General features: G+C 50.8%; 1 protein-coding gene across 2 annotated transcripts; it reads right to left on the bottom strand.

The window, feature by feature from the left end:
- Nucleotides 1–143: 143 nt before the first annotated feature.
- On the bottom strand, nt 144–15,083 carry CFAP298 (cilia and flagella associated protein 298). 2 transcript variants are annotated; one of them, XR_005984733.1, is made up of 8 exons: nt 14,385–15,083; nt 12,602–12,769; nt 11,339–11,406; nt 9,245–9,403; nt 8,415–8,546; nt 7,538–7,633; nt 6,611–7,252; nt 144–5,764 (listed from the first exon to the last, which is right to left on the bottom strand). XR_005984733.1 is itself a non-coding variant. In XM_041735116.1 (7 exons), the coding sequence occupies exons 1-7, from the start codon at nt 14,521–14,523 to the stop codon at nt 7,142–7,144; spliced, it is 873 nt and encodes a 290-aa protein (XP_041591050.1). In that variant the 5' UTR covers nt 14,524–15,083; the 3' UTR covers nt 144–7,141. The 2 variants fall into 2 exon arrangements, 1 of the variants encoding a protein (XP_041591050.1); XM_041735116.1 differs by having other exon boundaries at nt 144–7,252.
- Nucleotides 15,084–16,554: the final 1,471 nt, after the last annotated feature.

Raw genomic sequence — 16,554 nt, 5'->3', positions numbered from 1 at the left:
GGTGCCTGACATGGGGCTCCATCCCATGACCTCAAGATCATGACCTGAGCAGAAATCAAGAGTCAGACGCCTAACCATCTGAGCCACTGAGGTGCCTCTGGTAAAACTTCTTTTTTTTTGACAAAAAAAAGTTACAGAAAAAGTGATGTCTGGGCATTTCTTTAAAAGATTTCAATAGGGGCCACTGGGAGAACAGATTGCAAAGCATTGATCAACAAGGCACTGATAATTTTTGTAGCTGAATGGTGGGTACTTGGGAGTTCAACATGGTTTGGGTTTTTTTGTGCTTTCCCAGTAAATTTCAATTTTCATGATAAAAAATTTTTAACACCTTCTCCCTGGAAGACGGTATTTTTTTTCTTAGAAGTTTATTTTTTGGCTAATCTCTACATCCAGCATGGGGCTCGAACTCATGACCCTGAGATCAAGAGTCACATGCTCTATCTTCTGGGTGCTTCTGGAGGACGGTATTTGATTTTGAAAATGTCCCCCCCCCACACACCTTAAATAGGCATTTAAAAAAGTCATGAAGAGCAAACCTGATCATTGGGTTCTGATCTAAAACCAGTCTGGGCTCCCGGGTGCTGGCTGGTGGAGCTTCCGCTCACCAGGAGGTCAGGGCTGCAGGGGCCCACAGGTGACTAGAAGTGGCCTCAGGGCGGGACAGTGCAGAGATGCATGGTCAGTGATGTGGCCCTAGGAGGACAGGGCTAGAATTCAGCTGGAGTGAGGAAAGGCCTAAAGGAACAATTATCATGCAGCACACTGGCTGTTGTGAGGCCAAAACGGGGCTCTAGGACCCCAAACTCTCTCAAGGGGAGGGTGCTCCATCCCGCATTTGGGAGATACAGTCCTGAGGGGGGGCAGTGTGGGCGTCTACCCATCCGGCTTCACATGCCCCACCAGAAGCTTCTCAGAGACACTTCTCTTTTCCTACTTGCCATTTTTGCACGAAGGTTTGGTAGCTTTTCTGTTTGGTAGAATTTCTGTGGCCCTTCTGAGACACACAAAACCGGATGGAAGCCTCCAAGGACAGGAAGACCCTGCCCCATTTGGAGCTGTGTTGGGTGGCATGGATTCACTAGGATGCTGCTTTTTTGTTTTTGTTTTTTTTAAAGTTAGCTGATCTCTTACGGTGTGCTCTGTGTAGTAATAGGATTTCCTGGACTCTGCCAACGATTCCTCTTCTAAAATGCAGTTATGATCGTGTGACCACTTTCCCAATCAAGAAGGATTTGAGACTGACCTTCCCTGAGGAAGTCTGCAGGCCTCCAAATCGGGTTGTGACAATGGCACACATGGTGGGCCAGAAAGGCAGTGCTCCACTAGGCACAGAGTGACCCAAACTCCACCCTGCACCAGGAAATCCCACGTCAGCCACAGCCTGTGGAAGCAGGAGCATCCCTGACCCCGGCAGGTGCTAACTGTGGACCGTCACTGACCTTGGAGCATGACCTTGTGGAGAATTCACATCTCTCTCCCCCCTCCTAGCCCCATCGCTCCCTTTATCCCTCAGGGTAAAGGCAAAGCAGCCCTTGGATGAGGAGAGAAGGCTCCGTCCTTTCACTGGTCCTGACATCAGCTTTGTCTTCTTCACAAGTGTCACAATACTTGTTTCTGAGGGAAAAGAACTAAATCTTAAGACAGTGCCCTGCCTCCAGAGCTCCCCTCGTCCATCCAGGGTGACAGCAGTTTAAGGGGACTACAATGACTAGCAGCCTGGAGAGAGGATGGGAAAGTGTAGCAGGCCAAGTGTCCCAATGCAGGGACATTGGGAGAGGGGACAGAAGCCACTTCTCAGCCTCACTTGGGCTGGGGAAGTTAGGTGACAATCGGAGGGTTGTGTTACATAGCTGATGCCTCAACTGAGAAAAATATTATAAACGAGAAGTATTTAAGCTTATAATTTTAAAAATATACTTATAGGCTGCCTTTGTAACTCTGGTGGCTCCCGAGTGAAAACTCGCAGGCTCGCTTCGCTGTCAGCCTCATGGACATCACCTTCTCAGGTAGCTGTGGGAGCACCGAGGGCCTGAGCTAAATGTGGGGCTCCTAGGAAGGTGTTTTGGTGACACAGTTCAGTGGTTTCAGCAGAGCTTTCCTCTTTCTTGAAAATTCAAGGCAGCCTCTCTTTTAAAGAGATGCTCCCTAGATTTTTTAAGTAGGCTCCACACCCAGTGTGGGGCTCAAACTCAGGACCACGAGATCAAGCATCGCCTGCTCTCCCAACTGAGCCAGCCAGGCGTCCCCCTTACCTGAAGGTTTTACTTTAAAAAATACATATATAAAATTCATAGTTTTACAAATCATGTACATGTCATCATCCTAATACAATTTATGATTTTACAAATTACAGAGAATATAATTTGCTTAATTTTGAAATTATATTTTGACAATGGCATTTCGGAAATGTAGTCCACTTTGAAAGAAAGAAAAATGTCTGACACTTTCTCAGTCTTAGATTTTTAAGTGTTTCAACAAGGACAGGGGATACACACACCCTGAAAATTCTGTTTTTTACCCCAAGCAAGTTGTTTGTTAAGCCAGGTAGGTTTCCTATCCTTTTCCTCCATCTCAGCTCAAGGCCAATCTTCCAATGTAGACAGCTTGGGTGAAATTTTCACGGGCCAAATCATCTTTGCTAATCAACTCGTGACATTTCTCTTCTATAGATGTCCACCAATCAGGGGGTCCCTATAGCATAAAGCTATTAAAATCTTATATTCAATCACGTAAATCATATTTCCTTCCCAGGCAAAATCAAGAGCTATCCCCGCTCGAGAGCTCTTTCATCAGCTCAGTGTAAATTGCCTCTAGAAATGCCAAGAGTTTTCCGGCCCCGGAAACAGTTGCCAGAAAAGGTGGACGTGTGTTCATGTGAGCGGAGTTCATTTTGTGAAGGTCTAGTAGTTAAACTCAAAGCAGCTCTCCGGTTTGCGGTTTTGCTTTGCATATCAATGCCCTTAATTGTTTTATTTCCATTTCTTTTACTTTACAGCATAAGTGATTTAGTCATACCACCGGATTCGGATCAGATCGAAAGAATCAGATCAGATCGAAAGAGCTGAGTGCATTTTGTAGTTTGCAAATTTATCGCTAAAACCCAAATTGCCCTGAGCCTATGGGATCCATTCCAGCACAATGCAAATGGGATAACAAGAAATGAGAAGCCACAAGAATGAATAATGCTGCTATTGTGTCTGCCCACTGTGTTGGGTTTGCGGGGGGGGGGGGGGCGGTTGGGGTTGGGGTGGGAGGGGCGATAAGCAGCCAGGGAGTCCAGGAGGCCTGTGGACATTTATTGCACCATGATCATGTCATCCGTGTCGTTCGTACATGGCCTCGTCTTATTTCAGAAAGATGTAGATGGAGGGACAGAACGAAGGGCTCGGGTGTGTTCTCACCTTCATCAGCCTGGCGCTGGCGGCCGCTGGGGCGCCCAGGGCATGTGGGCCTCTCCATGAGCCAACATAGCCAGCCATGGGATCAGGGACTCGGGTGACAAAACTGGTATGGGTTTCTTGGGTGCTTTCATTTTGTGTTTCAGGAGGATCCTTCCTTGTGGTGGAAACAGCAAGACAGACGTGGCTGTTGGTTCCTTGGTCTGAATGAACAGACTTCAATCTATTCAAAGCGATGATGGGCCAGGACTTGGCCCGTGGGAATCTGTTCATCTGCTGGCCTCTGCACCACTCTGGTGTGACCCAGAGTCCTGTGCGCAGTCTGTCTTCCAGCCAGGACATAACCCCTCACTCTTCCTTTAGTTTGGGGCGGCGGTTTTCCGAGTGGAGTCCAGCTTCTGTTTTGCTTATACCATTTTGATCAAGGGTGGGTGTGGGCATCTCTCCTCTTCAGTGACAGGTGAACCAGAGCAGTCTCAGGACCCACAGTCCCCCAACTGTTGCCTGAGGCATGAAAATAATTGCAGGTTGCCCTGTGCCCAATCCGGAGGGCCCCTCAGCTAGGTCCCACACAGATCCAGGGTTCCCTGGATGCCCTCGGCTTGCTGCTCACTAGCCCCTGGTTTCAGGTGTCAATAGAAGCTTCCCGTTAGAGCTAACGCAGACTCTGGGACAAGCAGGTGGGGTTTTAGATACTTCATCTTGGGCCAATGAACCTTTCTGGGCTTTGGTTTCCTTGTTTGTGAAATGATAACCATCCTGGTTTCTTCCTAATGTGGCTGTTGTGAGGTATAAATGAGAAAATGTATGTGAAGCACTTAGTGTAGGCATCTGGGAATCAGTAGGGTGCCAGTGGCGGCTACCATTACCGTGACGTCTCGTACTGGACTTCTACCGGAAGTCCCACCATCTCTCCCCTTGAACTCAGGCCAGTAGAGCTTTCTGCAACAAGGAGTGATGACCCCAGGGACCTCCTGGCCATCACAGCGTGGTGGGGGCGGTTTCGGAGGCTTTGCAGGGGACCTCCACAGTGTGCGAGGCCGCTGTGCTCTAAGCATGTGGCTGTTATTTTCAAGCTTGATGGCACATTCTTTGCAGAGCAGTTGCCAAGGAACGCAGTAATCCTGTGACAGAAATACTGCCCAGGGTTTCAGTTTGCTAGTCCAAAGGGTTTTTAGGTGGTGTCAAATTTTATTACTAGCATTCCTGGTCTCCACGAAATAACCATATAAGAACACAAGTTACGTAAAAGGACAAAATTATGGGCCCAGCTTGGCACTGCACAGTCAATAGGCACTTCGTTTCCTTTGGATACTGATCTGAAGATGGGTTAAAAAAAAAAAAAAGTAATAGCAAGATTGAGTTTGTAGGGTGGTCTGTAACCTCCTGTCTGGCCAGGTGACTTGCTGATAAACTGATTCCTGAGCAAGTCCTGAGTATGACCCCTCGGCTCCGCCCTCACTAGGAACGTGACCAAGGAGGACTCAGGTCGCTGTCTCAGATGACCGCCAGCTTCCGTGGTGGGTGATGCACAGTGACTGACTCCACATCAACACGGTGGGCACAGAGTGGGCACCAGTGACTGCCAGCCCCCTTGTTTTATGGACAGCTGCCAAGGGGCTGCTCTGTCTGAATAGAGAGCCTGGAGCTATTGAAGCAGCGAAGGGCAGAGAGGAGTGTTCTTTTTAACATGAGTATCCAACACAGAAGTGTAGTGTGATGTAGAAGTCTAGTGATTTCTATACTCCAAAGTGAGTGACTCTTTGGCTAATAACTTTGGATTATGTGAAGCCACAGAGTAATTATCTTGGCCACTAAAGCATTTATATCCCATCGAGTCAATAAGAATTCCTAATGATGTAGAACAGTAGTTCTTAGAAAGATCTACTATGATTGTGTGGCTTGCTCACATTTTTTGCAAGTCTGGCACCGATGCAACGCACATGAGCTATACATTGTCAAAGGCAGGATGCTCCTCAAATAAAATCATAGGATCTCATTGCAAACTTTACGTCATCCAATACAAAAACTCTTCATGGAGACACTCAAAATTATAATCAAAGTCAAAAGGAAAAAGATACAGATTTGATTTTATGAAATTTGACAAACAGAAGAGTAAGGTGCAATCAAGACGTAGGGTGGGCTACAACCCACTTTAGGAAACTTTGCTTTGGGAACAGAAGGAACCTCAGGAGCCAGTTTGGGGGCAGCAGCAGTAAGTAACTGGAAATGGTGGAGAGGCTGAACATTTTGGGAGAACCTGGATAGATGCTTGACGTCCTTTTTGCTCTTTGGAAGCTAGTCTCTGCCAAGGACCCGATCCTTGCCTTGAGGTGGGGGCAACGTCTTGGAGAATCTTGCTGCTGGAGATGGGCAGAGGGGGAAGTGACTAGCCCTGCTCTCCCCTGCCCCCCAGCAGGTATAAAGCATATCCTCTCTGCCCCCCACCCTTGCCATCTCAGCCCCATCTCTGTGGCCAAGGGGGAGGAAGAGGAGCGGTGGGCACAGGAGGACCAGAGCAGGGGAAGTCCCTGTCACTTCGCAATTCCTCACGGTGAGCACACTGCAAGTCCTCCAACTAGGGGTCTCTATCCTACAGACCCAAAGCTAAGCAGGACAGGATTTCTAGGCCACCCTGGCTGCCCAGGCAGTTCTAGAGATGAACTGAACTCAAGTCTCAGGGTCTGTGGGGATGATGGGTCAGGGTTTAAAATCAAAGGTGTGTTGGGCAGCCCGGGTGGCTCAGTGGTTTAGTGATCCTGGAGACCAGGGATCGAGTCCTGCGTCGGGCTCCCTGCATGGAGCCTGCTTCTCCCTCTGCCTGTGTCTCTGCCACTCTTGCTTTCTGTCTCTCTCATGAATAATTAAAAAAAAAAAAAAAAAGATTAAAAAAAAATAAAATCAAAGGTGTCCTAGAAAAACCCATCAGGATGGGTGGTCACCGAGCCCAACGCCATTGTCAGCCTCAGGGGAAGCCTTGCCCATAGAGAGCTGCAGGCTGAGGCCACAAGGGACAAGCATCTGTTACTGGGGTTTGCATTTGTTTTCAGGAAAAACCCAGCAATGCCAGAACTTGTTTCCAGGTCAGACAAGCTTGTTACCTGGTTTCCATCATGGGTGTAGCCTGTACACCTAGAAAGCAAGGCCAGTCAGGTGTCAGCCAGGAGGCGAGCTTTACCTTGGAGGCTGGGCGATGCCAGGTGACTTACACTCTCAGCCCGATCACAGACCACAGACGCGGTGGATGGATCCAGGCTGCGGGTCCCACAGGTCGGCCCAGAGCAGCGAGCGGCAGGTGGCGGGCGGCCTCTAGTGGCCACTGCCGGCCAAGCTCCGCGGCACACGCAGGGCTCGCAGGGAGAAGAGGAACTCCATCTCCTCCCCAAGGCAGTGGTGGTGAGAATATAAAACAAAGAAGTCCGAAAAACAAAAATGTCATTACATCCTTAGGACTCAGTCAAAGAAAAACCTCAGATACTAAATGGTTGGTTTGAAATAAAAATAATTGAGGCTGATTCTTCTGAGGATGTATTTATTAAGTTCTGAAACGTTGAATAATTTTTTTAAACATTCTAACTGAAAGAAAAATTAAGAAAACTAGAAATTCAACACCTTACTGCTATTACTATTATTTTTAAGTTTGTATTATTTTGCTCAAATGAAAGGTGAGCTAGTATTTCTTTCTTTTTTTTTTTTTTTTTTGAGCTAGTATTTCTGACAGCGTCGTCAGCTGGAGAACTTCATCTTGGCCTCCACTTGATGTCTTTTACTCCGTGGAAATGTCTTTTCAAAGCAGTGTTATCTGCCCACGGAGAATTTAAACAGGAGTCATCGTCATTTTCTTCCAATTTCTAGAAATAAATATGTTTTACTCAGGAAGGCATTTCTGCAAAGTGTTTTGCAACATAAACACAGGCTGAGGAAAGAACCTGTGTCAAAACTCCCACTCCCCGCCTGCCCAGAAGGGCGCTCCCGGACTCGGATGCAGGTGGGACGCTGCCAGGTGGGGTCCCCACGGCCCTGGAGAGCTGGGAGCTGTAGCAGTGCCCCCTCCCCACATCCTGCACTTGGGTAAGGCCAGGGGGCTGAATGCCCCTGGCGCCAGCTCCGCTGAAAACCTTCTGCCAACCCGATACCTTGAGCTCCTCTTGTCTTCTCTGATAGTACAGCATCAGCTGTTTCTGCTCCTCACTGCTGATCACTGGTTCTCGGGCTGGAGCTCCTTGTCCTCTCTGAAAAGAGGAGGGTGGAGCGGACTGTGGATTACAGCATTCTCACAGGGGCAATCCAGGAGGTCACAGAGAATGTTTTACGACTGCCTTCGCCGACTGCTACACGGTGATCCATCCTGATCAGCACGGCAAGGTCTGGACTCCAGCAGCCCCTCGCCCTGGGCCCTCATAGTAGACGGAGACCAGAGGCCGGGCAGTGCTGTGTGCCGTGGCCATTCCCCAGGCAGCCACTGCAGGTCCAGTGGGGAACGGAGGGAGATCATGGAGGATCCCGTTTCCCCCAAATCATAGAGAAATGATTCATGACAGCATGTGACCAGAGCAGCCTTGTGGAGATACAGCTCTAGGCTACCTACATCCGTAAATGCTCCTGTTCACAGAGTATCAGTACTTTGAAAACTTGAAATCAGTCCTCTAGGCTCTAGTTTTCATTTCAAACTGACAGGGTCCTTAGCTGGAGAACTTCATCTTGGCCTCCACTTGATTGAGGAAATATTTTTAGTTACTTATAGCCCATTTCTACAGTTGAAGTCAACAAGGCTTATATACTCCCCCCCTCCCACCCCCAGTTAAAACAAAACAAACTCCAGACAGTGTCAATCAATAATCCATCCACAGATTCTTGCAGTTTTCGCTGGTGCACAAAGAGTCTGACTTTAAGCCTGGACTAGTGGGATTCAAATATTCGCAACTAGGAGGTAAAGTCAGACTTATTGAAAATGTTTATCAGATGGAAAATAATTAATAAAACGATGTGACATGTTAAACCACAAGTACTTACTTGCTGAATCTTGACGATAATTTTGGTTTTTTCATTTTTGCCCACATAGTCGGAAAGCGTCTTTGTTCTCCTTAGCTCCTTGGCCACCCACCACAGTTGGGCCTCTGATTCACGAATGACATTCAGTCCTGCCTGGGGCACAGCAAGAACCGGCTTTAAGGTTTATCAAGACACTGCCCCAAGTGTGCGATCCCACCCCTGATGTGTGCAGCCTGGCTGGTGCTCCCTGCCAGTGTGGGGCTGGCATTTCCACCCTCCACGTCCCACTCCCCACACAGGAAGAAGAACCAACCCCTCCACCAAGTCAGACTGCTTTTTTTTTTTTAAGAGGGGGAGAAAGAGAATCCCAAGCAGACTCAGTTGTCGATCTCACAACCCTGAGATCATGACCTGAGTTGAAATCAAGAGTCAGACATTTAACCAACTGAGCCCTCCAGGTGCCCTTGCCGTTGCTCATTTTGATGCCAACTCACTCCCTGACTCAGTTAACTTCTGGTTCTGGGAATGGGAGAGTATCTGAGCTCATCTGCACCCTTCTCTGTGGATGGATTTTTAGGATACTGCCAAGAAGGAACATTGGAATCCTGCTGGGTTTTAAATACAGGCATAATGAGGCTGTTTGTGTGCTTCTGCATATGCCACCTGTTTAAGGTGGCTCAGAGCCACGGATACTGCCCAGTAGGTTAAGAAATAAATGAGAAAAACAAGAAAATAACATGAAGCAAACGGTAAAGCACAGCAGGGGGAAAGCTGCATACAGAGCAGAACGGTACAGCCAGAGGGGTCAAATCGGTGTGATGCACCTCACAGAATGCCCACGAGCCACATACCTGAGTTCCAGACAAGTCTTCTTTATTTTCAAATTCCTTCCGGATGGGATCATAGGGAGGCAGCCCCATGGGGTAAACAATCATCACTGCACCTCGCAGCTGGTCCAGAGCAGCTTCCACCATCTCTATGGTAACGCAGACTCCAGCTTCCACTTGTTTCTGAAAGGACAAGGACAGGCCTCATTGTTCACAAGGCGGCTAATCCATTCAGTAAATATTTAACAAGCTCTTGCAGGAGACTCTTGCCAGGTACTGCCAGCGTGACAAAAAGGACTCCAACAGTGCTCGCTACCAAAGCCACTCCGTCTAAGTCTGGGGCTTCCATGCACCCACCACGGCCTAGGCCATAAAGCTGACTCTGAGTGGGGCTCAGGACACTCAGCAGTACACACTGAGAGTCAGGCAGCACCTTGAAAGGAGGCGGCACAGGAGCAGGAGGGGTGAGCGACGGGGTGAAGAGGGGAATTGAACAGGGTGCTGCAGGCCCAGCAGAAGCAGAGGGAAGCAGGGGAGAGCAGTGGGCTGTCTGCAGGGGGTGGAGGGACAGGGCAGCCAGTGCTGGCCAGGGAGCTGGGGCTCAGGCCGGAAGGGCCATGGAGGCCAGGGTGCCTCTCCTGGGAAGGAGAGGGGGTACCAGGAGCCTAACCTCATCTTGGGTGAAGAAGGCCCTGGTTCAGGGAGGGCAGGTGGCAGGCTCAGCAGAGCTCAGGAGAGGATACAGTGGAGGATACATCTGCTCTCTGGCCCTGTTCTTGGCACAGGGGCTTCAAAATCCCCAGGGATTTCCTGAGTGGGAGGAATGTCTGTTGTTATTCATAATGAGTCCCTTTGGAGGCACCAGGGTTTATGCTAATGAGGTGACCCATGGGGGGCCTTGTTTTGAGGGAAAGGCTGGCCACCGGCCACCCTGGGGGAGACCAAGCTGGGATTAGAGGGTTAGAACTTCCAGATCCAACCCCCATCACTACTACCTGCCCCTTGGGGGAGGGGAGATCTGGAGAGGAGTTAAATCACTGGCCAATAATTTGCCCATGTAATGAAAGTCTGATAAAAATTCTGGGTATTGAAGCTCAGTAGAGCTCCCTGGTTGGAGAACACACTGATATTTGAAGGAGAGAGTGGGGAAGCTCTGACCAGACCTTGCCCTAAGTATCTCTTCCACCTGGCGGTTTCTGAGTTGTACCCTTGATACAAAACTATACTAGTAAGTACTGTACTTGCAGTTGTTCTGTGAGTTGTTCCAGCAAATTGGTGAATGCAGAGCGGGGGTCGTGGGAACATCCACATTTAGGGACAATTCAGAAGCAGTGTGGGCTACCTGGTGCCTGAACTAAGTGTGTGTGTTTGGGTCCTTCTGGGGCCTCGTCCTACCACTCGTGGGATCTGAGCCAATCCCAGTAGTTAGTGTCAAACTTGAACTCAGGCCACCCTGCTGGTGCCTGAAAGGCCTGCAATAAAAAACTGGCTGAGGTGAGGGACAAGGAACTGGGTCGGACAGGCATCCTCAAGGGACCCACGCTGAGGCACCGGGGGCTCTGCTGCCACCAGGGGGAAATCTGCGGGAAGTGCTTCTTCCCGGGTCCAGAACACGGGGAGGAGCGAGGAAATCAATGAGCTGTCCAGTCTAGGAGAGCTGAGATTGAAGTCCCGGCTGGCGGGCTTTCAGGGAGAACCATCTAGGAACCAGGTGGAAACTCAGGTGCAAAGGAAGGAAAGAGGGGATGAGATCTGAGTTACCGCAGAGGTAAGCGTGCATCTGGCAGAGGAGGGAAAACACTGAGAAGAGTAGAGAGGAGGGAGAGGAGGGCCAAGGAAAAAGTTCTGTGTCTCCTAAATACTAAATGTACAAGGCAAGAGCAAGGACACCCAGGGGAGCTGGGAGGGAAAGGATAGGAGGATCCTCAATGTGCTCAAAGGCATCATCAGTGTCATCATCGTGGGAAGACAAAGCGAGGGGCTGCCCCAGGCATGCTGGTCTCCTTTGCCTCTGGAAGGCTTAAGAGAAATCAAAGGCCAGTCTGAGGAGAACTCTGGAAGCCAAGAGTAGAGTCTGTTTCAAACGACAGGCTTTAGGGCATCATTTAAAAAGCTAACCTTCGATATTATTGCTTTGGCCTCTTCTATAGTCTTCTTTAAAATTTGCTTCATTTTTTCATTTGGAGCTGTGAAAATAAAACAGAAGAGGAAGAGAAATGGCCAACTTTAAAACGATTCTTAGTATCCTAATCTCTCCTGGCTGAGTCAGGGAGCAGGGAGATGAGAGAAGCACCTCTCAGGAATTCAGGTGAGGGACACGGGAAAGTTGGCTGTGAGAAGTCAGGTAAGACTCCCTCGAAGCTTAACTTCTTAATGAATAAAAGTGCTAATCAGGCAGTGCAAATGCTAGAAACCTAAAGCCCTGTTAGAGCAGAAATGGCTAATATAAGACAATACTGGTTTAAAGGTGAACCACGAACCATATTAACTGGTTCTTCTGAGACACTATTATTTTTCTCACTGATGCAATTTCTTCTATAAAGCAAAGAATCTCTCCAAACTGACAAGGAACCTATATACAAAAAGACGTGGAAGACAGCCAACCATTTTCCAGGCTAAAACTCAACGGAAATAATACAATTGCTATTATCTTCAAAATTTTTTTGCAAAAATATTTTTTGAGGGTGTGAAGTCCTTGTAGGGACACTTCTCTATTTCTTTTGTTCTTAACAGTGTTCTTAACAGATTAGGAGCACCGCAGATACTTAAGTGTTTGCTCAGTGATTAATTACAGTCTTCTAAATGGAGCTTTCTCACAGGTGAAAGGGATAAGCTATCAGCATGGGTTACCATCTTTCCTCCTTCAAATTCCACACGACCAAGCACACACTAAAGGGGGAATAATTTCAGAATTCTCTGACAGGTACTGAGCTGCTCTACGTCATGGAGAGGCATGCCTTCAATTCAAGGGGAGACCCCTGTGCCCACGTTAATTTCCTTCTTTCTCATGGAATCTCTAAATAAACCCCGTTATCTGCAACATCAAAAACAGAACGGAACCTTCAATACATTTGCAATGACTTCCCCCAAATGCAATTAGGTTGAACCACATGAAACTGATTTTCACCATTTGTTACCTACAATAATGGTAGCTTCCAGTGGTTCACCTAACATGTTTAAAAGCTAGCAGTGTCTTAGTAAAAGCAAGAAGACAGACGCTTCCTCTACCCGCCCAATTCATTATGGATTTGCACTGCACCACAAGGGCTTAGCTACCCAGTGCAGCAGCATCCCCTAGGTTTGTAGAGAAAACGGAGGTCAGTGTTTTAATGTAAAGAGCTGCTTGCACGTTGTGCCCACAGAAACAGCAGGCTGGATTACCTTGCCCATTTCTTCGGCCAATGTCGTCCTTTTTAAATACTGAGCCCCCACTGGGTACACACTTTTCACCCCATTCGTCTCTTAATTTCAGTTCTTCAATCTGGTCATCGGTCAGTCCTTGCATATTAGGAGGGAGAAATATGCCATGTTCTGCTAATTCTTCCATTTCTTAAAAATAGGAAAAAGTTAGACAGTATGTATCATGATCATCATCACAACACTTTGTACCCCAATGAAATGTAAGCTCCCTAGAGGTCACCAGTCTTGCCCATTGGCTCCCTATTTAACATTAGATACCACTTGGTTTGTGCCAGACCTGTCCTTGACCTTTGACAAATGGTCATGGCTATGTCCTAGGTCACCAGCAGGACAAAGAATGTAGGAGCTCACTGCGGTCACAGGCAGCAGGGCTGCAGGTTCCTTGCTCTGATCCTCTGCTGGGTTGTACTTCCTGGCACTCAGGAGGCACAAATTAAAATCCACCGACACTCTGAACACACATAGGCGTTATAATTGCCAAGTGTGTTCACACAGATTTATTTAATTTCACCTTGTGAGGTAGGTGTGAGGTAGGCAGGTTTTTGAGAGAAAAACCATCAACATCCTCATCTCCCCTAATTTACACCTCTATCATCTGAGGCTTGTTCAGCCTTGCTATTTTATATACACACTTAAAAAATAATTTGGGGGATCCCTGGATGGCGCAGCGGTTTGGCGCCTGCCTTTGGCCCAGGGCGCGATCCTGGAGACCCGGGATCGAGTCCCACGTCGGGCTCCCTGCATGGAGCCTGCTTCTCCCTCTGCCTGTGTCTCTGCCTCCCTCTCTCTAGCTGAGTCTCTATGAATAAATAAATAAAATCTTAAAAAAAAAGATTAAAATTAAAATCGGGGGCGCCGCGGGGCTCAGTCAGCTGGGTATCTGCCTTCAGCTCAGGTCCTGATCCCAGGGCCCTGGGATGGAGCCCCACGTCGGGCTCCCCGCTCAGCGGGGCGGGGGCTTCTCCCTCCGCCCCACCCCCTGCTCTTGCTCGCTCCCTCCCTCTCCAATAAATAAATAAAACCTAAATGAAAAAGAAATGCAATTAAAAACGCAGTTCCTGGGGTCGTGCTCAGCGGCCACACGTGCCAAGTGGGTGCCTTTACTGGACACACAAGTAGGGATCACCCCCTTCCCGGGGCGGGGGGGAAAGTCTCCAGAGGGCGCTGCTCTAGATCATGGACGGAAGTGACCAAATGCTGTAATAATGAGAAAAAAGCTCGGGTTTCCTGGAGAAGGGCAGGGAACACCAAGCCCTGGGCCGGTCTTCCCACCCTGGGGGGCAGCGTCCTGAAGGGAGGTGGGGCGGAGAGCGCGCTCCACTTAAGTCTCAACCCGGTGCATTCAGGCTTTTTCAAGTAGGCTCCACACCCAGCGTGGAGCCCAGGGCAGGGTTTGAACTCAAAGCCCCGAGGTCAGGACCTGAGCTGAGATCCAGTCCGACGCCTAAGGGACTGAAACGCGCAGGCGCGCCGCAGGTGAAAAGGCCCTGGGGCCGCCGCCCCTGCCCGCCCGCGCAGTCCCCGCGCACGCGCTCTGCCCAGCCTCCGCCTCAACCCCAGCGCCCCGCGGGCTCCTCGGGCACCTCGGGGGACCCCGCGATCCTTGCCAAGCCCGCCAGCCGCACGTCTTTGCAAATCTTTGCAAACCTGACCCCCCCCCGCCGCCCCGCCCGCCCCGCCGGCCTGGGGGTCCTGTGCCCGCCCCCCCGCCGCCCACTCTCCGCGTCGCGCCGCCGGGCCGCACCTGAGCAGATGCGCTGCACCTTGAGCCGCGCGTTGTAGACCCGGGCCACCCGCACCGTGATCTCCTCCAGCTTCGTGCTCCCCGGCGTCTGCAGCAGGAACTGGCTCTCGTCGCCCCGTTTCACGTGCAGCAGAACCATGGCGGCCCCGGAGACCCCGCCGCGGCGGCGAGGAGGCCCGGGAGGCCGTAGCCCGAGGGTGACCCGCGACCACCGACTAACCGCTGCTTAGAGACCGGAACCCGGGGCTCGCGCGCCCGCCGTGGAGGGACGCGGCGGGGGGGAGAGGGGGGCGCACTCGCTCCCGGAAGTGGCTGTTGCCAGGAGCAACAGAGAAACACAGAGGCCCCCGGCTCCAGTCAGAAGCCGACGGTGGGGAGGCCGCAGCGCGCGAGGTCCCGCGTCGCGCTCCCGGAAGCAGGTGCTGCCTGGCAACGATCCACGCAGATCGACGCCGAGCCCCCCTTCCGGAAGTGCCTGTTGTCTGGGCAACCGCCCAACACAACGCAAGCCGCCGGAGGGGGGCGCGGAACGTCCCGCCCGAGGTTCCACGCAGGGAGCTGGCTGCGACGGGAGGAGGCTGCTAGGTCGGGAGTGAGTGGGGCGGTGAGCACCTGCGGGCCCCGAGCGCCGCAGCGAGCCCCGTCCCCGTCCGCGCAGCACTGCCTCCGCCGTCAGCCCCCACCACTTCCGGAAGTTACGCCCGCGGCTTCCGGTCTGGAGGAGTTCGGGAAGTGCGCGCGGGGGTTGCTGGGTATGCGCGCCGAGGGGCGGGAGGCAGCGCCGGCGGCCCTGGGCGGGGGCTGTTTCGGAGCCGGGTGCTGGGAGGCTGAGGCGGCTGCTGCCGTCCCCGGACTCAGCCCGCCGTCGCCCAACAGGCTCCTACTGAGCGGGCGCTGTTCCAGGCGTCGCTGCGGTCCTGGAGCTCACAGTCCAGGGGAAGTGACAAAGAGAAAACACAATACGGGGACAAGGCAAACTCTCATAGGAGGCTAGAGGAGACCAAATAGGGCGACCGGCTCTTTAGACAGGGAGGGCCGCGTCGGGGAGGACGCTGGCACCGAGCCCTTGGTAACAAGGTGCAAGGTCATCTCCTTCAGCGGCTGCCGAGTAGGAACGGACTGGAAGGTTGCACCTGCTGCTTTGCACCTGCTGCTCGGTGTTCCTGAGACTTGGGCACTCACCGTGGAAACTTCATCCCTGAGGTTGGGGGGGGGGGGTAGGCCGTGCCGCGCAGATGGTGTGTGACCCCGGGCCTCCCATGAAGAGGGCTCCAGTGATGCTGCACACACAGCGTATGGAGCCCAGGGAGCAGAGGTGTTTTCATGTCCTGGAACGTGCAGTACGGGTCACCAATGGCCAAGGTCTCTCCCCCCGGGGGGGAAGGGGGCCTGCTGCGGCATCTGAGCTCCTCACTACTGGCCATGAGGTCATCCCCCTGTTTATCCTGAGTTCCATCCTGTATCTATCCATCAAGCCTACTGCTCAAAACCTGGTTGACAGTGAACTAACGTTCACACCAAAAACCTGTACAAGAATGTTCGTAGCCGCTTTCCTTATAGCAGTCCCAAACCGGGAACAACCCAGATAGCCTTCAGTGGGTGGGTGGATGGTTAAACCAGCCATGGTACATCCATACCATGAGATACCACTTGGCAATAAAAAGGAATAGACGAAGGGCACGTAGGTGGCTCAGTAGGTTAAGGGTCTGACTGTTAATTTTGGCTCAGGTCGTATCTCCGGGTCCTGGAATCAAGCTTCCCACTCAGCGCAGAGACTGCTTGGGATTCTCTCTCTCTCCTTCTGCTTGTGCTCTCAAATAAAATCTTAAAAAAAAAGCGGGGGGGGGGGGGGATGTACTGTTGACACATGCAGTCTAGATGAATCTCCAAAGAATTATGCGGAGTAGAAAAAGTCACTCCCAAAAGGTCATCTACCACGACTCCATCTATATAATGCTCTTCAAGTGGCAGAATTATAGAAATGGAGAATAGATTGGTGGCTAAGGACAAGGGAGGGGAGATGGGATGCGATGGGAAGGCAGCAGGAAAAGGGCAACACAAGGATCTTCCCAGTGATGGGAATGTTTTGCATCAATGTTCACATCCTGGTTATACTATAGTTTTGTAAAATATTACCACTGTGGGGAACTGTGTAAAGGGTACATGGAAT

This window comes from Vulpes lagopus, chromosome 20, assembly GCF_018345385.1.
Source record: "Vulpes lagopus strain Blue_001 chromosome 20, ASM1834538v1, whole genome shotgun sequence".
In the NCBI taxonomy this organism is placed as follows: Eukaryota; Metazoa; Chordata; class Mammalia; order Carnivora; family Canidae; genus Vulpes; species Vulpes lagopus.
The sequence above is the reverse complement of the archived record's forward strand: the minus strand, read 5'-3'. Positions and strand labels throughout refer to the sequence as shown.